This window comes from Neodiprion fabricii, chromosome 6 (genome assembly GCF_021155785.1).
Source record: "Neodiprion fabricii isolate iyNeoFabr1 chromosome 6, iyNeoFabr1.1, whole genome shotgun sequence".
In the NCBI taxonomy this organism is placed as follows: domain Eukaryota; kingdom Metazoa; phylum Arthropoda; class Insecta; order Hymenoptera; family Diprionidae; genus Neodiprion; species Neodiprion fabricii.
The window spans coordinates 21,280,969-21,304,209 of NC_060244.1; the positions used below are offsets into that span (position 1 = coordinate 21,280,969).

General features: G+C 44.8%; 1 protein-coding gene across 2 annotated transcripts; it reads right to left on the minus strand.

Moving 5' to 3' along the window:
• Positions 1-63: 63 nt before the first annotated feature.
• Positions 64-16,855, minus strand: LOC124184640 (acetylcholine receptor subunit alpha-L1). 2 transcript variants are annotated; one of them, XM_046574590.1, is made up of 8 exons: positions 16,749-16,855; positions 15,690-15,907; positions 7,793-7,837; positions 5,706-5,815; positions 3,363-3,543; positions 2,569-3,262; positions 1,500-1,729; positions 64-1,420 (listed from the first exon to the last, which is right to left on the minus strand). In XM_046574590.1, exons 2-8 carry the CDS (start codon positions 15,867-15,869, stop codon positions 1,217-1,219), a joined length of 1,644 nt encoding a protein of 547 aa, XP_046430546.1. In that variant the 5' UTR covers positions 15,870-15,907; positions 16,749-16,855; the 3' UTR covers positions 64-1,216. The 2 variants fall into 2 exon arrangements, with proteins under 2 accessions (XP_046430546.1, XP_046430545.1); XM_046574589.1 differs by having other exon boundaries at positions 16,579-16,855.
• Between the last annotated feature and the right edge of the window lie 6,386 nt (positions 16,856-23,241).

Consider the following 23,241-nt stretch of genomic DNA (forward strand, 5'->3'; position numbering starts at 1 on the left):
GTATTTACGAAAGCTAATTACGAACAATGTTTATTCATTCTTAGACGATATCATTTTAATAACAATAATTACATGTTAAATAAATTATAGTTTTAGAATGAATTCTTAACGAAGTAGGTATACGCTTAAATAGAAAAGATTTGATTGATCATTTGTTAGACTGTAATATTTATCGTTACAATTTTCCGTTCGCATTCTTACCATCGCTCGTCCTGCGATTCTGCAGGTACAAGATTTACAACTACGCTAATTGAGCCCCGTCCATAAGTCATTTTATATCATCGAAGAGTACATGTTTAGGGGATAGTCGATTGAATACCTTCTTGCGTTACACGCGAAGAAATAGTTTTTTTTTTTTTTTTTTTAATTAATAATACTTTTATAGTAATTGGCACCGTTTCATTCTGACGTTCGATTTTTTTCATACAACCGTATCGTTGAAAGTGAATATATATATTCAAAATTTGTAAACCCGTACATAATTCTACCGTCGATTTATCACCGTCAATGTTAAGGCTCGATAAACGTTCTTTATATACTGATGTGTCTGGGTCATTTTTCACGCACAGACCAAATGAAGAGCTCATGATTCGATGGCACAAATTCTCCATTGATCGACTTTTATCATATCCGCACATTGCAGTAAGCAATTGTGTAGTTCAACCTATTACCAAAAAAAAAATCTCTTTTCCTTCTTTACGCCCACGCAACAAGTTAGGTACTTCACTTCCTGTTCTAGCGTCGGACATCTCAATCTCTTACCTCTTTGAGACTGGGACTGAATCAGTTTCAAGAACGACTAGATGAAGGTAATCACAAGTTTTTCTATTTAGTCAATCGATCGCTAAGTCGATTTTTTTTACATCACCTTTAAAAGGATAACTTTAGCCTAGTGAAAAAAAACTGTGCTTTATTGTACCGAAGCTGGAGTTAAATGATGTAATTCTGATATGCGAAACGTATGAATGTAGTAAAAATGTTGGAAAGAAATAGCACGAAGAAATACAGAGGCATCACGTTTCAACTTCTAAGAGTGATTTCATTGACTCGACAAATTATTACAGATTCGTCTGAGAATTATTGGCTCTAAATTCATATATTATTTTTTTTTTCTACGAATGGCAAACCGTAATATGGGTAGCATGATGAGGTCAAAAGAAATAATTCCAGCGTGATTGACGCGCGTTTGAAAATCGCGGAAGTACAGTTTTTCCGGCTAGATTGGAGCGACCTCCTGGTCCGGTGGTAGAAATTGCTGCTGAGCGACGGAGGAGAGAACCATGTCTATGGGTTTAGTGTCGTCGTACAAAGCTGGCGCCTCGCATAATATAGCAAAGGTACCAACAATGGAGGCAATGATGAATATCCAAAGAAACAGTCGGTCAAGCACCATAGCGACGAAGCCCCAATCCTGGTCTTCCTGCAATACATAATGTCACTTAAATTACTCGCGAAGGTGCCGTTAACTGCACAGAGTTCGAAGATCGGGTGTTTCTTACAGCGTTGAACTCGTCCTGCCGCTGAATGTGATGCTGTATGAACATGACGTTGTGCAGGGCCTTCTCGAGTTCGAAGGGATACTTTTTCCGCGGTGTGACATCGCTCATACTCTCGTCCAGACCGGACATGACCGAGGGCAGCCCGTTGTAGCCGCCGATGGCACCGCCGAAGGCACCGACCAGACCGGAGAATCTGTTGTGCGCCGTTGTGGTGTGGAGCCCGTTGCACCCTGTTTGAAAATCGATTCTCAAAGACATCCCATGGATATTCTCGCGGGTTATGGAAATGGGCGCCCAGACGTTTCGAATCGTTTGACAACTCTGACAACTATCAAGATTGTCATCATCCTCGAGTTCTGTTTTAACTTTGTGACAGACTAAGGTCCGTGCAACCTGTCGAGGGACCAAAGTCGGGGAGAGGAGATCCATTTGTTACGAGAAGACAAGAAGTGATATCTTACCGAAGCTAACTTGACAAGGTCCCCGCAGAACCCTACGTTCCGCTTATATTATAAGTATATATCTGTATGATACGCATAAATATGTATACGTGCGTGACGTGTGTATGTGTATAGGTGTATATCGTGGAAGAATATACATATATACAAAGCTCCGAGTGTTCAACGCGGAGCTAATCTTGATACGGTGCTCATTTTCATGATTGATGCGCACGACAGGCAGACAGGGGGAACCAGAGAGACAGTGAACTTCCTTATGAAGTCACATCAGGACTACGCACGTTGTTTAACGGCAAGCAAAGTTTTGGTTAACTTTACGAGCTAAGTTCCGGCATTATCTAGTTGTTAAAGCGGTGTTTAGAATTTCATTCGGGCAATTGCTCGGTGGATTAGTTTCCCCAAACAGTCTGTCGTCTATCGTGCCCTTTGAAGAATGATCGGACAATCTCTTTGTAGCGTTAATCTTCCATGGTACGTAACATTTCGCCGAGTGATCCTGACTTGCCGATTGGGGAAGACGAAACTTCGGAACAACAACAACCGTGTAACGGAACTGCGCGGTATACATCGATGGAAAATATCAAAATTAACAGGTTTCTCGTATCACTCACCGCCCGGTCGTTGATGACGCATCGAGTCCGGAGAAGAGACTCTGGAAGATGCTTGGGCAGCGGCAGCAACAGCGGCGTTGAATTTGTTCTTCTTGCTGCTCCGACCGCGTCCTTGTATCTTGTGGGCAGCAAGGTCGTTCAGAAGATCGTCGGGCACCCTCATGAGCAGTAGCTTCGGTAATCTCCGTATAAAAACCTTTCTCACCCAAGGCGCCATCTTGTGAGTACTCGGTTTACGGTAGTGAACGTTCAGTATTATAATCGTTATGACAACGGATAGTCCGACGAGTAGCATGGTGAACAACAGGTACTTCCCGAGGAGCGGTAGGGCGAGGGACGTGGAAGGTATGATCTCGGATATCAGGAGAAAGAACATCGTCTGGGACAGAAGTATACTGATGCATAGTGCTATTTTTTCACCCGAATCGGCGGGCAGGTAGAACACGAGGACCGAGAGGTAAGAGATGCTGACGCAGGGTACGATCAGGTTCACCGTGTAGAACAGAGTCTTGCGTCTGAGGGTGATGTTGAAAAAGATGTCTGGGTACGGCTCGTCGCAGCAGGGATAATATTTCTCGTGACGCTCCGCCGGCACCCCCAGGATGTCCCACTCGACGCTCGGATAGTACTCCCGTAAGTCGATACCCACCTGGACGTTGTTGCTCATATTTTGATTAATGTGTTTCAGATCGATCTGCGGCATGTCGTTAACAACGGGTATGAGCTATGAAGGTGGTGACTCGAGAGTAATTGGTTCGAGCCAGCCGCGAAGCCGCGTATCGTAGAATTCTTACCTGGAATCCGTCGTAGGTCCAGGAACCGAACTTCATGAAGCAAGTTTGCTGGTCGAACGGGAAATATCTGACGTCAATTTCGCACGAGGATTTGAATATCGCCGGTGGGGTCCACAGCACTTTGCCGGTGTGATGAAGCACCGCTTTGGTCATCGTCGTCACTCCGTACTCTCCGTCGGCGCTGAAAAAGGGGTGTCGATATCGAGCGTCATTCAGAGTTGGAAGTTGATCAGGGCTGGAGAACAATTATCGTGATTAACCTCAATATTTGAGGCGACTCGACAGTGTAAATTTACCCTGACGACACCCGCCGATGTTCGTATATAAATCAGTTAGCAGCAGGTATATATCTCGCAGGGCAAACAGAAATAATGATCAATCAATATTCTGCCGTAGTCTGTACTGTTATACAGTGCAGAGTCAGTTTGCTCATACGCTGGTATTTCGGTAGACTGCTGCAGATTTAACCAGCCGGTTGGCTGTAGTTTATCGACTGGGTGAAGGATGCTCTCGTGTATGTGAGCAAAGAGGCAGGCTGCAGAGGAGGCGAGGATGGAAGGGGAGAGAGGAAGGTATAATATGACCTGGAAACCGCCGCGGGCAATTAAAATATTACTCGGCCAGAGAGTGAGAGAGAGAGAGAGAGAGAGAGAGAGAGAGTGAGAGTGAGAGGCAGGTCTTTAATGGTCTACTAAAAACTCTTTTACCCAAAGTCATCCACTGCTTCGTTTTTCGCCAAGAGGGATTAACCGTAATATCAGATTAACGTTATTCCAAAAATTTTCTATCTACACTCGAAAAAGTAGCACGGTTCGCATTGCCGTTTTTCACTTCACCTTTACTCAGCTCTCTCCAAAACTGCAAAAAGCAACTCCAACCTTCGTCAAAACCGACAAAAAATACATATACCCGGTTATAATTAACCTGGTAATAAAATTTCTCCATCGTGGTTGAAGTTGACGTGGTTCCTTCCGAAGTCAGGTTCAATTTTTTGCTTTTTACTGTGGGTGCCAACCTCTCATCGTCTGTTTGTTTCTCATTTCCTTTCGCCACGGTAATCGAACGACGAATCACGACCCTACTTGCTCCCTTCGTGTACCTAAGACGGTTAGCTGGTAGAGCGAGTTTCGGGTACAAAGGAAATTGGAGAATAATGTGACAACAACAAGTCGATACTGTTTCGGTCGGGAGGCGGGAGGGGATAACCGGGGTGAAACTGCTCAGGGGGGAACTTCTTGACAGCCGCTTTCCTTTCATCTCAATTTTGATAGCCAATGGGATTGTTTCAGCTCATCTCACTGGAGGGTAATAACGAGCGTTGGTACTTTAACAAGCGTGGAGCTAGGATTCGTGGATGCCGTTTTAGTTTGAACAAATAAATTTTCGTAGCGTCAGTCAGAATATGCCCGGCAGTGTTAATGAATTCTACGATTCATCAGTACCAGAGTAAACTGTTAGCTTGCTGCAGTGCGATTATTTTTGCAAATACGCTAATGACTGTTTGCGAATTACACGATTTATGGATGGTAATAATTATCGTCGCGACTCGTTACGCGTTTGCGCGAACGGCGTTACATCCGTTTCAGGAAGTTAAACCGGGGTAGGCAACCTCAATCATAAACGAGTTCGGGGATTTCTGTATTTACTTTTTCTTCGTCTTTTTGGGAGGAATAGTTTCACGATTAGCAAAGTTTCGTTCGAGGATTACGGTTCCGCGGAAGGTTGGTAGTTAATTTTCGAATTACCCTCATGCATATTATGTATATATAATGTGTATGTGTATACGGACCTTTAATTGCCGGTAACTCACTCTCAAGTTGCGCACGCCATATGGTAAGACAAATTTAATTATTCCCGCCAAGGCGTTCGTTCCAACCGTCCACCTTGCGTCACAGAGCTAATGGTTTTATTCATTGAATAATCAACCGAGTTCGCACGGCATTCGGCAGATCTCGTTCGCGGTCCGTTAAAATCCTACCACCCCTCGACGTTCAAGAGAATTGTGAACTTTTCCGAAGTACAAGAGCTCTGAAGCAGATGTACCGCCCACATTTGTCAGCAGCATTTTGCACCTGATATTTTTCATCAAAAACCCCCGCGCTTCTCGCGTTTCAAGTAATTATTGCAGCCACGCGATGGTTGGGCGAAAGAGAAGCTCGATGTCTCGGAGAGTCTTGCCAAAAATAGCTCATAGCTTTGCGAGTTGAAAAAGTTTAATTGTCCCCTCTCGTCCGAAGACCGGCGTCTGGTCGAGGAAGCGGTCAATGAATACTCGACGTGAGGACTAGTAGAATTGAGGAGTGAAAAGAAAGGGGCGAATAATTGCCGGAGCTGTACACTTACTTGTTGTACAAAACGATGTCTGGGAGCCAGATGTGTTCACTTGGAACATACAACTCCGTCACTCCGCCATATTCCGATGGGTCCCACTGGAACTTGTGGTCCTGCCATTCCTGAAAAACGTTGCAACCTGCAGTCCTGAACACTCGTAGAGATAATTCACGTTGAAGTGAGTCGTCCGTGCTTCTATTCTACGTTCGGTCGATTGGAGCCGTGAATTACTCGGCCTCCGTGCAGATTTGACGAAGTACTCTCCTAGATAATGCCTGATCTATGCACTCGCGACGTCCAGTAAGCCCAGGGTATGGCGAGATTGAGCATATTTTAACCCAGTTCCATGCAAACTTCGGGATTCTTAATCAATTTGAATTTATTTGCATTGTAAATCTTTCCCAATAAAGTGCAGGTTCCTCCATTGGTTCGTCGCGCTTCGAGAGTTACTCTCTTGCTCAGATGTAACACGCTTAATAAATGTAACCGGTCCAAAGGTCATAATTTCTTTAATTTATTTATGTTCTTCTTAAAAGAAAAAAACGGATTTAAACGCGTACAGAGTATCGGCGACTCGTTGAGACTGGCTGACCACATTTCCGCCGTACTACTTGAATTTCATTCGCCGTCAAGTCCGTGGTATTTTCGACTGAATGGTGAGGATTTCATCGACGACAAGTTTGACCCGGTCTCGTATTCATGCCACGTATTCATCCGTATTAATTTTCAAAAGAGGAAATACCACCGGAAACAGCGTTCTGGTATGGGATTCACTCGAATGGGGTCGAGTTCAAGGGTCGTGAGCTGCGGTAAATCAGAACTTTTTCCCTATCACCGCTCCATTTAACGGCCAAACTGTAGATTGACTATCTTGGAAATTCTATCGCACACGGTATCGTGCCACGTTTCGCAATCGGCACTAAACTTATCTCCGTCCGCCAACTTGATTCTTTCGCGTGTTGGCTCGATCTAAACGTTTCGGCAGACGCCGGCCGACCACTCATTGACCTCACTACTTAAGCCCTCCGACGGCCTCGCATATCCACAAGAAACTAAGCTGCTCGTAAACGAAGAGATTTTGTGCCGATGAACTTTATTTCATCTCAAACTCCGAATTTTCTATCTATAACTTGACTAGAAGAAGCTCAATTTGTGTTCGAACAATCAAGTATAACGCATTACTTTTTCCGCGAAATCAAGTTCAAGTTTGTTTAAAATACCTGACATTAATTTTGAACGTGTTTTTAATCGAATCAAAGAACAGAAATCATCGTGAAATAAATGCCTTACTCGCTAAAGAATTACCGCACTTTCAAGTATAACTAATTATTTCTATAAAGCGACGCGGCTACGCGTAAAACTTGCGGTGACATAAAGTTGTCCTGCAGCGTCGTTAATCTCTTTTCTGCATGCTTGGATATAAAAAATTTGCCACCCAGCGTCCTCGCGAAAGCTGCTAGCCGCTGAGCTTCGCCACTCTTCTTCGCTAAGAAATATAAATTAGATGAAACATTTCGCAGGAGGGAGGCAGCGCCACAACCCCCATAATCCACCATTCCGGTCGACCGTTCGTCTTCTCCTTCTGCCGACAAGTTTCTTTACTTTTCACCGAAAGAGAAAGGCGAAATATATATACGAGTTGAGTGTCGCATTTGAGAGCTACAGATCAAGAGATCGTCTAGTTAAATGTCCCGCGTTTACGGCGGAGGGTAACACGAATCCTTGGGGATATTTCCTTGGGGAAACGGGGAAGCGCCACTGTTTTATTTTCTTAATTCCCGACTAAATTTCGTTTGCAATACCCGCGCGAATAATGTCATTACAACCGAACGTTTGAGGCTAGCTGTCTTTAACGGATATAAAGCTAAAACTTCATTACATAATCGAATATTTCAGCTCTGTTCTCACATCTAGGATCTAAATAGAAGCGTCGTCTATCGATGCCTTGTGCCCTGTGACGTGTGAAGTCAATATTACTTTTCTGTCCGTATTTGCAATTTCTACAAGAAAATTGTGAATAATAAACCATTCGGTCACCGACGATGCGAAAAATGTAACCGCGGAGATCATTTATTATCATTTATTATCCTTCAACTTACATGTTCCAGCCAGACATTGGTCGTCAGAATCTGGTCCTTGAGATTCTGAAACAGAAGAAGAAATCATTCGTTACATTCCAAGTTATCTGAAATCAGTGGTTGCAGTTTAAACTGGTTCAGCCACGCTGCATCAGTTCTTAGAGTCCGTGCATGAAACTTTGTTCAAGTTCGACGAGGCGGTTCGTCGAACGGAGTAAAATACCAGCGGAAGATGCTGAATTTCCAAAAATATGTGTTTGCCAAAAGAAAGACTGTTAATCCGAGTGTATATCCGCACGTGAATATCACCAGGGTAGGGATACACAGGAAGAAAGAAAGCGAGCCACGTCCGTTGTTCCCTAAGGAACCCGAATTAAACGCGTCAGCAGGAATGGAATCGCAAACCGTGACGTAGTAACTCGGTAAAATACGAGCGGCGGCACATCCCGGTAACACGAGTCCCTTCTGGACGCGGGGAATTTGGTTAACGTAAAATTGGATCGAAAGAAAGGGGCCGCCGGGGGAGGGGCCCGTTAAACTTGGATGAAATAAGCAGAGTCCCGGTCGCGAAGCGAAGCGAACCGAAGCGAACAGCGCCGGAAGAGGCATGGTGCGAATTCCTTTATTTAAAAATTTAAGGAAAGAGTCCCAGGTCTAATTCTACAGGCGACTTTCCGCCACCCTCTGAATTACGCCCGAGATATTCGGAGAGATAAGTTCTTCCTCTTACGACTCCCACTGCGATTAGGAGGGAATTACCGGCGCGACCTTCGGCCGAGGCGACCTCCCGTCGTCATCATCCCCGGAACCGGCTGCCATCCCCGCCAATTTTTGGGTTAAGCTTGCGCCTCGAGTGCCGCTCTTGTCTGGTGCATGTACCCGTCCCCGTCGACGTGGGTAATTCTTCGCCAGCGGCTCTCCACGCCTGGGGAGCTTTGAACGTCTGTCAGTGGGTCAAGTCCCCTCGACGCCGTGCAGGCGTTCCTTAGGCGCTGCGACGCTGCACGAATTGCAACCCTTCGACGACTAGAGACGGGTTTAAAAAATTACCCGGCTCCGTGCGGATTGTTCAACTTGTTTTATCTCGAAAACAATCGATCGTTAGGCTTCGTCGGATGGGAACCTACGGAGTTCATATTTTACATTTGTTTTTTGTTTTGCTACGTTTTGTCATGGGGTTCCAATTCCCGGTTGTAATTATTTACCGGCGAACGGATTGTGCCCGGGTTTATAAAAAAAAACGTTCAGGTTGATTAATAGTTTTTCTCTTTTTTTTTTCAATCTCAACTTTTCCAGCACTCCGCGGGCAATGGCGTTGTTTAACTTCAATTATATTCCTGCCTGTGTGACTCGCGGAGGTGGGGTGAAAGAAAAAATTCTGAAATATTGTATTTCTCATACTTTGAACCGCGATACTGCGCGGCGTGAAAGTTTCAACTTTAAAACTGTTGCCCACGGGGGTAACCAAGCTTCCATACCCTAACTCGGGGCGGGCAAAGTGGAATTTTATTGTTCTTGTAAAAGTTATGAATATCATACCGCTCGCGGCAAGACCAATGTTTGTAATGAACTATTGCCTTGTGTAAAACCGTCGCGTCGCCTTGAGTGATACATTCCTCAAAGCGATTACTCTGCTGTTGAGATAATTCATGCTGGGGGTGAAATCCGTCCACTGTAAAAGGTTCCGTGAAGTTGTTTAAATGTCTTATGCGTAATCTTGGATCCACCTTCTTCTCCCGTATCTATTTAACCTCACACAGAGAAAAAAGTCTGGTCTTGTTACGTCAACAAATATCAGCTGCTACAATTAAATATTTCGCGGCATTCAATTCTGATCGGTTCATCCAGACTTTTTCCTCGTTTCACTCTTTGTCATTGAAATTATTCGACATGGCGCAGGATCATATGTGTATGAAAAAAAGTCTTATCAAAGATTACAGAGAATAGGAATTTCGGATATTATAAGTAAAATGAAAAGAGAAACTAGGAGAGAGAGGTACCCGCGACCCCGGTCAAAGAAAACCCGGTTGTGGTAGCCCGTGTTATCAGATTACTTCGGTGGTCAAGGGGTTAATCTTTGGTTAGACAGCAGGCACGATGTGCGGTGAACGTGAGCATTAGTATGCAAAGAATGAAAAAGGGTATATTCATATATACAGAAGAGTCTGAAATTTCGTGCAAATGGAGTAACGAGAAGCCCCAAAGAGGCGAATGCGCGTCGGTACCGCGGCGTATGAAGGGTGTAATCGAATCGTTTAACGGAATAATAATAGCGGAAAGAGAAAAAAGCTTTTACGGATGGTGGGCCTTTTTAATTTCACGAAGCGAGAATTTTAATCAAAGTACCGGAGCGTAAGGTTCAAAGGAGAAAGACGCGGACCCCGCTATCTCGGTGCCGTGGCTCTTCAGGTCTCTCACCCATTGACAATCGCTCTGGTAACCCTGTATTCCGTGTTTATTTTTCTTTTCTTCCCGTCTCGCTTCTTTTATGCTTTCACTTTTTGTATCGCAAGCCCGTGGGTTTCGCCTGTGGTTTTGTTCGGCGTTTAATCGCGTCGTGCCAGCCTGGCAACCGGTCAGTCCGACGCTTTGAATCTCGCGATTCCGTGAGAATGTTTTTTCTTTTTCTTTTCTTTTTTCAATTTTCTTTACCTCAAAAAGGGAAACATGCCGTCGACGATAAGATCGGATTGCGAGTGAACATTCGCTTCGGACAGACGTCGAGGAAACAAGACCAGCCAATTTTGGCCCGAAGAATTTTCAATGTGCTTAAAGGTACCACGAGTCCGCACGCACTACGGGCCCCGCGGTGTAATTAAATTGGAACTTGGTAAATGCCGCGGGCTTCTGCGAGGGTGCAAAATATGGCGGGAGAAAGGCGGGGGACAATGGGGCGCATTTAAGTAGGCGCGGTTTATTGTTCCGAGCATTGAATTGCAAATTGCAATTACCGGAAGGCAAATGGAATCCAAATGATTTTTATTGGAAAGCAATAAATTGAATTAACCGGCAGCGATCGAGGCCCTGCAATCCTTCTCGCCGGCGTTTCGTGGCGGAAAGGGGACGAAGAAGGGGGGAAGATCGGCAGGAACAGAGTTGCGGGTCCCTGCTTAAGTACATAACCGATGCCGGGGGTATATTAGATCGTAATTGATAGAGATTGGGTGAGTTACCGGTGCCAAGACGTGCAGCCGGGTAGCTAAGGGATGAACCGGATAACGGATCTCTGCTTCCATGCTGTGTAACTTATACGTACCTACTTGTATTATACCTATATACCTATATACCTATATACCTATATACCTATACACCTATATACATCTACGAGAAGACGGAGCGAAGCGAGGTCCGCCTTCTTTTTTAGGTCACTGATGCAGCGGCCCGTAAAGTGGCGTTGAGCTATAATGTCAACATTGGTCAACCGAGGTGAAAGTTAGGCTTTCCCGCAATTAATGGTAACATCGTTACACCGCCGGGATTTCCGCTCGCACAATTCACTGCAAACCTGCATTTGACTTCCGGGAAAATAATTGTGTTATACAGAGAATACTGAGAGGATGGTATAAACGTTTCAGCGTAGCGCAGTGACTGTTGCCTCGCTCGTTGTTACAATCCGTCTAAATATCTTGTATCCATCTCGAGGTGGTGGAAATTCGCCAAAAACGAAGAATGCAGCTGCTTTACCGCTGCGTTGCGACTGTGGGAGCTTCTATAGATATGTGCAAGAATCACGATTTATTCCCCGTGCATATGTACAGTCGGAAATGCGAGAGATCACGCTCAAGAATATTGGGCAAAAACTATGAGATTTAGATTTTTCAATTATACGCACGCCTTAGCTATATATATCTGAAAATGTGAAGAGGCCCGCAGTAACGGGTGAAAGCGACGCATTCACGAGTACCGTAATTGAAGAGAATCGCGAATACCCCTTATATTACGAAGCCACGGCTAATAAAACGGCGAAAAAAAAAAAAAAAATGGAATGGAGGAAAAAACCGATCGAGCGATGATGCATGGAGTGCCAGGAACTCCGCGTCGATGCTCACGGTAAAATTTATCGCCCGACGCGGTGGTAAAAATGAAAAATGAAAATTATCGATGTCACTGTAATATTATACATCCATATATGTGTGTGTGTGTGTGTGTGTACATTATAGCGTGTATCGATAAGGATTGGGGATGAAACTTTTCGACCGCAGCGCTCAGCTAACTTGGAAAATGATATCTCTCGGTTGATCTGACACGGTGTATCTGATCCCTGGCAGGGCCTTTCAGCCCGAAGGCAGGATCTTACCAAGTGGCACAGAAATATCTTACGCGTGTAATTTATTTATTCATTTATTAAATGATAAAAATACCCGAAAGACGAACCCAGGAAGGGCAACAGAACTTACGTCGCGTCCAATTTTAACATACTATTATACTAGAATACATAGATACATACATGAGGTACAAACAATCTGAAGCATTGAAAGTAATAACGAAACAAAATAAATAAAAAACAATTTTAAAACAGAACAAAAGTCAACCACAATAAATAAGAGCAAACTAAAGTACGTATAAAAGAATACACGTCAAGCCTGAGAAATATGCCGAATTTTTTTCACGGCCACGGGGTGCGTATGACTCTTTGCGACGCGTTATTCGTAGTCCAATAACGAGTATACGATAGGCACCGTGGAGAAACGAAAGAGAGATCAAAGGCGGCGAAAGGTAGAAAAATAGCATAAGGTAGAAAACTCGGAAGATAATGGAACTACTGTAGCGAATGACGCGATGCTCCGTCAAATTTATGGACAGTGATCGGAGCATTGACCCTCACATTTGTTTATTCATCTCTTCGGCTGCTGCAACCGGAAGCCGCATGATCACGAGGTTCGGAGATTGCGAAAGTTGACATTTCCTGAGTCAAACCAACGCTCGCGGAGTCCAGACACAAAGGGGTTGTAGGGTGAACAGGAAGCCTTCATTGCAGACTGGAAATACTGCCCACTACCCAGTAATTAAACGTCGCTCTCTCTCTCTCTCTCTTTCTCTCTGTCTCTCCTTCTCTCGGTATGTACCTACTATCGGCAGTTTCTGCCATCGTAAAAACTGCTTGTTAGCAGCCTCGCGCAAGGAGCGGATGAGAGCACTTTTTGTATGCTTTCTATCTGCGAGGAAGAGAAAGAATTGTAAAAATTTAGACCAAGTTCAATCAGGGAGAGGATGATCCGAAAGAAGGACGCTTGTCTAGGATTTATTCGAGGTATAATGTGGTCGACTTTCATTCTTCGAAATTCGGGTAGCAGAGAATGCAACCTTTTCCCGGCTTCATAAATAAATCGTCTCAGTCACGAGGCGGGGAGCAAATGGTGTCACTGCATCAATGCGATTGCCGTTATGGGTTTCCTGAAAACGGTCGGATGATAATGTACATTGTAGGTACAAAAGATACGCGGCATTTGCCATTTCCGCGATAAGCAGCTGCTGTCGTTTTGCACAAGGGTATTTTCATCTTATTTTGTTTGAATTTACTGCTTTGAGACCAACGTGATATTTTGTCTAAAATATTTCGTTTGTATACACATACATATGTATAAAATATATACTACTCTACTCGAGCGTATCTTTATTCCCGAATTGCGGCGATGAATTATCGCCCCATATACATATCGGGCTGTGCAGACGGTAAATGGGAATTGAGCAAACAAAATTTCCGAGTTATGATACATTCTGGAAGCACGAATTCTCCGACGCGAATTTTTCATCTAGCAAACAGTCATCCATCGGTAGATATTTCAAAACTTGAGTACAACTCAAGTGTTTTAAAAATGTCCTCTTTCCTTTCGAAAAAGCAAACGAAAAGATGAAGCAAGAAGAATGCCTCAAGACAACGAGAGAAAAAAAAAAATTACCCGCGTTGTCTTTGTTCAGCCGTTTGAAAGGGATTTAAAACTTTTCGATCTTATCAATTGCTCGGCTTTAAATTCTCGAGCCTCTATTCTACCGTGATCGTTGTTTGTCCCCGACAATATTGAAACCCCCAAAGGACCACGGAGCAACAGGACGACACGCTTGAGTAGTCGCGTCTAGCAAAACCGCACCTTCGGTTTTCACAAACAAGCTCTAGAATGTCGGTGACAAGCTATCAATCCTCCGTACACCTGAGGTCATCCATCAATCAATCCATACAGCGGACTCGCCCATAGAAGTAAATCCCTCAACCGGTTGGAAAAACGTGACGTTAACGTTCCTCGATACTAAGAAAGCTAATTCAAGGAACAAAAAATAATTAAAAAAAAAACCAGAATCATCTAAAGATTTATTCTCGAGTCGAGCAAGCTAATTTCCCTTCGCATGCAGGAACTAAGTTTGCTGCACATCGATCTGCATAGACAGGGGTGGATGATGCGCGTTAGAGGCAACTTCGACCCTGGGGTTATTGCTCTTCGAGTAATATCCATAATCTTAAACTAATAGTGAAAAATCGAGAGTACGTTCCTCACTGGAAGCTTGTACACCGCGTATCGGGAAAGATGGACTCGAGGTTATCGGAGGCATTCGAACGATGCATCGACTAGCTCGAGACTTACACGTAGATCCCCAGGGGACAGTATCCTCGAACATGGAGGACGGACATTTCCGGGAAGCTCATCAATGTCACCGAAAAATATATGGACTCCGCAGAGAGTGAGGGTGCGGGCTGAGGGTTATCGATGCCGCTCAATCATTTTCCACGGTTGAAAATTGAGGCATGGAACATCATTCTCAAAACGCGCTGCTTCCGTGGATTGCGGACGACTTACTCGGGGGTGAATGTCCCTTTCATGTATGCTCGTTTCACCGGCGACACCCCCGAGACTCGCGGTTGACCGATTTCCCGTTCAAACGACAATTCCATGCCCAGTCTTAGCCGAAGAGAACGGCAAGTACTGGAAGATTTTGGTGAATGGAGGTGGATAAAAGCGGGCTTACGCTGCTCGGAAGACAAATGAGTCGGAGAGGAAATGTCGCGTAAAACACGGCAACGGTGACGGGCTGGTTTGAATGAGGGTGTAAGATTTTATTCAAATGTTTTGTAACGGATAGCGGAGGTATTTTGATCCCCAGTTTCATTCCGTCCCGTCCGCATCTCCAACGACGACACTTTTTCCGGAAACTCAAAGGCTCTCCTAGCTCTCCAACGTCCTCGCGATTTACGAGCTTGACAGGGAATGTAGAATACGCTGAGTGAAAAGCCTCGAGCCCTAGACACAATATAACGCCGAGTGGGTAACCTTGTAGATGAAAAAATTCGAGACCCCGTATTCATTTCCCAAAGGCAAGTCGAGACGCGAGATATTCCAATTAGGCCCGAATACGTCTCGACCTGTCACCCCTGATCGGAGGGTTGTGGAAACTTGAGATTCCCCGATCAAGTGGGGTCGACACTTGTAAAAAGCCTGACAATGCCGGTGTCATCCAGAAACGCGGCCGGGGTGGATCCGAATACCGGAGGGTAAAAAATTTGGACGAGAGAAGACTGGAACAGAACCGCGGCGATTGACAATTAACTAATCGCAGTTGTCACATCGCGGGGTGTTTCCTTGTTATAGCTGGTATGATATTAAAGCCACTCGGCTTGATTGTCAGACGTCGATAACAAATCTACGTTCGCCGTTGTTGCATTTCGATATACGACGTATTTTTCTTTTTACTCGACCGTGCGTTCGGCGGATGCCGAGCAAACAACGCGGTATTTTCGAACCTTCCTTCGATTTTTCCTCAGCTGGAAGTTTTTTTTTTTTCTTGAATGATGCTTTGCAAGCCGAGCTTGAATCGTCACTAATTGACTGATCGACGGAGCGTCGGGAGCTTGGAGTTGCAACAGATCACGAAGACGGGTGGATGTGGATATCAGGGATTCGATACCGTGTTAGCATAATTCACTTACCAAGTCTATGAGCTGCGACAATCTCAAGCCAAGCTTCACGACTACTGTGTCGGTATTGTTCGTTACAGGACGAATCAGACGGTTGTAATTTGACAGAAGATCGTCGTAGAGGCGTTTAGCGTCCGGATTACACCAGCACGCTCCAACCGTCAGGAGTAACAGCATCGAGTGACGCAGCATCTTGGACTGGCATCAATCGTCGCGTTACGGATCACTTTCTGGAGAAGAAGAAGAGAACAAGATGAAAAATTAGGTTGAATTGCGTTTCGTCAACATGGTACAGCGGCACACTCGCGGAAATTCTTTTCCGGCTGACGATAGAAAAACTGACAGTGGGCTTCGAAATTGATTAGAAATAACACGATACGGCGTTAAAGTTTTCACCAAAGTTTTTTGACACTATGAAATTGAAGTGAAACTTTACACGAAATGTGTTACGAATCGTCACATCGCACTGAAACGTAGAGCGTTATGAGACCCGAAAGTATTCTGATCCAAAAAATGGTACACGCAGGTATTAGTCGAAGCAGATGCAGTTGAATCGGTTTTTCCGAATCGATGCTATTCATTGGCAAAACTACAGTATCTCGGGCGATTATCAGCGAGGGGTGAATATCGCGAAATTGAGAGGCACCGCCGAGTTGACATTCAACACATCGAACCATGCAGGAGTATCAAACGCGATGCCGTACAGACTTCCAAACTACCCGACTACAAATTAGCGAGCATCGCGCGTGCTGAATATGAAATCTTCAGAGATCGAGGAACGATCGAAGGGAAAATATGGGCAGAGTATTAAATGAAGGTTAGATCCTTCGATAGGTATAAGGCAAACGAGGTAAGGAGGAAAAGCGAGCTTGCGACGGGCGCAGCAAAATGTTTGACTTACCGAGACAACGGCAGCCTTTCGGAGCTTCCGCCGTATCTTGAAAAACTCTCAAATCTCCGTGAGATTCGGGCGATGATCGCGGGGCAGTGATTCGACATTTGTTTTAACCGTGAAAGCTCTTGTGCAGAAAGCTAACCTAAACCCGCTACATGACATCGAGGTGTCCGTACCTGCGGGATGCGAACGCAGGCCCTCATCGCCCTGCGAGAGGCGGCGGGGGAGCCTCGTCGGGGAGTCGAGGAGTCGACGCAGCGCTAACCGGCGCAGACGTCGCGGGCGTCGCGACGCTTGGACACCACGTGCCGGCAGCGCCGGGCAGCAACCCTGGCGCCCCTGACTGCCGCCCCACGTCGAGTCTGCGCGATCAATAAACCGCGCAGTCGCTCTTTTTCGCCGACGTTACGGACGCTCCGAGTCCTCGGCGCCGTTTTCGCACCCTGAGCCTTCCCGCGCAGGGCTCGCCCTGGCCGATCGGAGGGCGCTGTGTTCTCCGAAAAAGCGCTGCCCGCACGGTTGGATTGGAAAACTTGAGCCCAGCTGCGCTGGAAATATTTTGTTGAATTTAACAAACTGCATGGCAGCGAAAGCGTTTTGGCGAATCGAATGAACGCGGTTTTCTTTTATCATACGAGTTATTTTTCCGACTACTTTTATTCCGTTGAAAGAAACAAATCACTTCTTTCACCGTATTTAATCCGCATCTGCACATTTGGACAAGTCAGCAAATATTGACCCTGTGTTTATCGGACGCTGGTTTGTATCTACCGGAACGATGATTTCAGCCAATGATATTCGCGAGGGTGCAGGAAAGACTCTCTGACTCCGAACTCGGACAGATCTCAAATGAGACTGTGAGTGGAGAGAAGGAAACGTGAAAACGTGAAAGGTCGACTTCAACGTCGTGTCGGGACTGATCGACGGAAGCGGCTGTACAATGTACCGTGAATAAGCTGAAGCATTGGAATTCAATCAAGTCGGGATACATTCGGAAACTAGAATACCTATACTGATCGAGGAAATTTCCACATATTCTCTATTCGGTATGTATTCCGAATGCCGAAAATTGTTCTGCAGTATCCGAAATGGGCTCCCATATACTGTATATGTATGCAAAATCATACACGATATCACGGAAAACGATTCTACGCGAATGAATACGTGTATATTGTTCTCTTCTTTATCCATTCATTCATTTTTTTTTTTTTTTTTTCATCACATTCTTGTAGGGGGAAATCGCAATATTATGCGTATTTTTATGGGATGGCTTTCACGCGAATCGCCGAGATTATGCTTCTTTCCTTTTATCGTTGGCCCTTTTATTACATCGCCAAGGAATGCGCCCTTTAAAACTACCTACAGATCATTCTGCCTGATATTTCTTGGTAGCCGACGAATTTGTCGTTCGCAGAGAAAAACTTTCCTTAATTTAATCAAAAATCTTGTTTTTTTTTTGTTTTTTTTCATACTACCATTTTGAAATCATTCAACCCGGACGCGTGTTGACAAAATTTCTTACTTTCGGTCTCGTAAATTCTTCAATTTGACAGACAGCCCTGTATTATACTTTTGATACCATTCTTTACATTATTTCGAACATGTAACGAATATAAGCTAAATCTTCTTACCGGTCGAAGAAATGATTACTCACATTGACATACTTGATGTGGTCAAATTAAATTTACCTCATCTGTGAGGATTATCAACTAGAATTAGGCGTCTGCATTGCAGTAAGGCATTAAGGAAAAGAATATCTCTTCAAGAAATTCGCACCGTAAATACATACATATATATATTTATATACATATATATATATTTTTATTACGAATGTACTTTTTAATGGGTGGGATGAAAAAAGGCGATTGAAAATTTATCAGACACTAAAAGTCTAATGAGACGAGAACCGATAGCTAAGTATACGCGTTATTACGCCCGTTCTCAAGATTCCAAAATCATTTCGGATACAGACTTACCGACTTGGTCTTTGATAAAGCATTACAAAAACAGAAAACCGATCCTCGATACCGGGACAGGCTGATATTTTGTTTTCCTCGTTGAAAGGTAACAAGAAAAAAAAAAACAGAATAAGAGCATGAAAAAAGGGGGGAAGAAAGAGACGGAAGCGAAGCGTGGGTCTAATCGATACGACGCAGAGACCCTTTCTCATCGTCAGAATTATTGAAGTAACCCGAATACTGACATACTTTATACCTAACCCGAATATTGAAAAGCTATACGATAACAAAAGAGAATATAAAAAAAAAAAAAAAAGGAAAAGAAAAAACGACTCCGGATCAAATTCCTGTTACAGGGTCGCCGAACGGATCGTGAAAACCGTGCAAGAACTATCAAGAGGGATGATTTATACATCTAGTTGGTAAACCCTGAATCTTGAATAGCTCGCGGAAGAGTATCACCGGCGTTAATTATGTCACGTTCGCAGTTATCCCGGACGTAAAGGTACGTGCACATCGGCCCTAAAGCGTCGCTGGGACTGGAGGGCGACCTCTGACACAGCGGCCCTTGCCATCCTGTAGGGCACGTATAGACGGGCGGAGAAGCACAGCTTTGGCAAGGACTGCGGGGTGAAATTTTCCCTCGGTAGGAAAAAAAAAGGCGGGGAAATCCAGCCTTCAGCTCTCTGGAAGATCCGTGATATGGGCATCATGCGTCAGACGTAATCTTCTGTAAGACGACCGCGGGGTTCAAGAGAATCGGATAAACTGATTTGACGACGGTCTGCCGGTACAAACGCGAAGACACTAATTCAGGGTTCAAGGAGCAGGCAGCTCTCCAACTCGACGAAGGAGTTTTAAAAATATCACGATCAAGGTTCAAAGTTCGCACCCAACGCTGCGTGCTTGTTTAGGAGAGCCAAGACACTCTCGGTTCACTGATTGCTTGTACTTTTCATTTTTCGACGCGGTTATTTACAAATTATTCGAAATTATTGCAGACTGGTCGATTCTTTCACGATTCCCCGGAAATTGGTACAATTCTTCACCCTCACTGTGCTTTTGATCATCCGGTCATTATTTTTCTCCGAACTGGTAGAGTGGTTTTTTCAAAATTCTTCGCTTTATGAAATTCTCGTCGAATTCACAATGGATGTGACGAGGTGATCGATACGCCTCCAACTTGAGTAAGATTAAATCTTTTTTATTCCTATAGTCGTTTTCCGCGATGACAAATGTAAAAGGTGTTCTCACTCTGTTTGACGATTGTATACGGCGCACAAAAAAACAGGAGGATATAGGCAAGAAAAAAGATGTAGAGGTCGAAGAAAACATGCTTCTCCGGCGTAAAAAGGTAATATTGGGAATATAAATTATTTGCAGAAAGGTTTTTTCTTCTTTCCCTCCATTAATTTCTATTCCAGACTTTCAATTTATTCAACACAGCATGCTCCCCCTCTTCCTTACATTGAACAAGACGAGCGAGTGAGACTCGCGAACACAGAAGAACTAGTAAATCTGCAAAAACGTGGCTTTTCCACCCGACGGTACATCTCGGTTTCCTTTTGCTTGCGTCTTCGAAACGACGCTGCAAATAGCGTCACGTGACCTTCTACGCAGACTGCAAACCCTGCAGCCTCCGATGCAGCGGAAAGCTTTCTACCTCAGGGCGAAAAGCTCTATGGTGGAGGGGATGCTCCGAGCGGATCGAGCGAGCGTTTGGTACTAGTTTATGGAAACAACGTTGCGGAATCCTATTTCAAAATCCCCGAAGAAGCCCTGAGAGCCGATGAGCGAGCCTCCTGGACCAAATTTCGTCTCGACCCGATGAACTTGCGGAGGATACGCGAGTCGCGCGTGTTCGAAGCTGTGTCGGTGCCCCGTTACGGTTGTATTTACGCGTAGTTTCTGGCGAGTAACTAGCGCCCGATATAAATTTGAATGAATAAAACAGCCTACACATTGTCTGGAGTCTAGACGGAAATTTTCTCGCCGGTTATGGAAGAAGAGAAACTCCACCACGAGTTTCAGCTGCAGGCCGATAAACCAGCCTCGAGGGATTACCGCCGCCTGTTTCCATGGGCTCTGATTTAGGTGCGATTCGGACAATGGTATAAACTCACCCGCCGGTTTCGCATCGCTTCCTCGTGAGTTTTATCCAGATCCGTGTTATTTCTTCCTCTCTCAGGGCCACAGCAGCTCAAGATCATCCAGATTCGTTAATATCCCAAATCCGTATCTCGAACGGAAGTGCGCAGCATCTCCTCGGGTGAAATACGATCCATCGTGATCGAGAGAGGTCAGAAGAACGAAGATAGCCAGAAGTGGAATTCGGTCGGTGTTTTCCTTTTATTTTTTCATTTTGAAATTAGGATTTTTTGTTTATTCATCTTGCTACGCTGAGTTTCGAACTCGATTCAGAACGAGGCAAAAGTTGAATTAACGCAGAAATTCAAGCCTGACCATCGCGAGGGCCCGGTGGGTAGAGTAATGCGGCCGCAATTCTCTCGGTTTTAATTAGGTGCCATCAGCTCCGCAGAGTTTTCTACTTTTCTCATACTTTCAACGCACACTTTATACATTTTGTTTCAGTGTTTTACGTTACTGCATCACGGGCACGCGGCCGAGGGCAAAGGCGGTAAGAGGTCTGCGGGGGAAGGGGGCTCGGAGGAGGGCGTCTACTGGGATGTAAAATATCACCCGGGTACACTGCCAAGGCAAGGGGGCAAGGGGGCAACCGGAGGCTGGAGGCGGCAAAAGCTCGAGCGGCGCACTAGACTTGGCTTGGAACGCTTTTGCCTTACTGACTTCCCTTTGGCCTGTAAAGCTACGTTTCTTATACTTCTTTTACCGGCCTTATATTCCGCCCGGACTACAGTTCACTTCAATCTTACACTTTCGTTCGTTGGCTCGTTTCGTTTCTCCGTCTCTCAGCGACTGCTTACTTTGAAATCCCTGTTCCTTCCTTGGTTTGGTTACGTTTCTTTATCTTTTTATCTCTCCTTAAGTTTTCTTTCATATTTTTTTATTCTTTATTTTTATTTTCTCTTTTACTCCATACCATTTTTCATATAATTTTCTGTATTACGCTTTAAGTGGACTTGTGCGTACTTTTCGCAACTCGTTTTTTCCTCCTCGTCCTTGGACTCGTCTTTAATTTATTTTTACTTTTTATTTTCTTGTAACATTTCCCCTCACCCCCCTCGGCCGCCGCGCCATACTTCACAAGAAACTGCGAGGAACTGTTGCGACGGCAATTTTTTGAATAGGAGTTACTCAGCTTAGGCGATAAGACGGCCTCCTACTTCTTTCTCGGTTCTTTTGGGTCATGGTACTACTGCCAAAGCTCGCTCATCGCGTTGCGAGCTTTGCTACAAGCGTAAAAAGTTTTCTACCCTCGAAGCTCACCGACTTGTGTCTTTTCGCACGCGCGTGAGTCTGTGTGTGAGGGTCATTCAACGCAAGTGCATTGATTGGTGGGTTATAAAATGTTTCCATTCACCAAAATAATTAACACATTCAATTACTCTGCGCGGTCGACATCTATTTTTGCGCACTCTGATCCGCAGCTCAAACGTAAATATCTGAAAGATCAGTCGAGAGGCGTTAGCGCACGAATGGCTCCTTTATTCTAGTGCGATTATCGTAGCAACGGCCTCGCTATTCTGGAGCTCGTCAGGTCGGTTGGTTGATGCTCAACCATTGGGTTACACAAAGCAATTTCCAGCTTTCCACCGCCACGCGCATTGCCAGCTTCTCTAATGTAAATATCTTGACTATTCGACCGGCGAAATCGATTCTCGTCGAGTTCGATGATATCACGTTAGCATCAAACCGCCCCCGATTTATTGGGGGGAAATTGTGTTTTCTGGCCCCGAGAACGACTCTCGGATGTTTTTCAACCTTTCAAAGAACGATATTCTCATAGAGCTTTGACACAGAAATAAGAGAGGGAAAAAATCTCGGAATCGCGATGGTATCACTACGAGCACTTGTACCGATGTAGCGATAATAGTATACAAATAATAATGACTGACGTTACTTTTCCGCACTATTATTTTTCATCGTCCATCAGCCCTTCGAGGCAAATGGTCATGGATTCGTAGACCGAGTTGTTTCCACTTACGGTTAACGAACTGCAAACTTGCCAATCTTGAAAACCTCGGAGCTTTATCTTTCGAAAATCCATCGCGCCAATTCCAACGAACGAACGAAAATATGCACGTTCCATATTAACCTGCAGCTTTTTCGTTTCACTTGTACGCAAGAAAAATACCTGCAGCGACAACAAGTATATATACCTGTGCATGCATCCATTGTTCTTCGGGGAGAAACGCCGCCGGGGTAAACTGCTTCAGTTCTGCTGACACCAAGAGTGCGGAGTATTACTAAAGCAACGGCGCGGATAGCTCCGACTCCGTGGTGGTTTGTCATGCATAATGGGGTGGTAGGCTGGCCTCGGTTGCCACTGAAGGGTCAGGTGAAACGCAATGTGCATCGTTTCTTGGATTATCAGCTTATCTCCGCGTCGATGAGGCGAGTTTCTCGCGGATAATTGATTTCACAGCATCGAACGAGGGTCGCAGAGTTCAGCATTCGGCTCGTGGTCAAGAGCAAATCGCTTCTATTCACGTATGCATGCAACACGTTTAATGATAAGTATACCTTATGATTATGATTTATCACGTCGTTAATCAAGGTTATTCCATCA

Bases quoted from the DNA above. Each gene is read 5' to 3' on its own strand.
- LOC124184640 (XM_046574590.1), bottom strand. From the start codon at position 15,869: ATGCTGCGTCACTCGATGCTGTTACTCCTGACGGTTGGAGCGTGCTGG. The intron at 3,544-5,705 runs GTAAGTGTACAG...CCCCTTTTTCAG, and splicing joins GACATCGTTTTGTACAACAA to CGCCGACGGAGAGTACGGAG. The intron at 3,263-3,362 runs GTAAGAATTCTA...GACATGCCGCAG, and splicing joins GGACCTACGACGGATTCCAG to ATCGATCTGAAACACATTAA.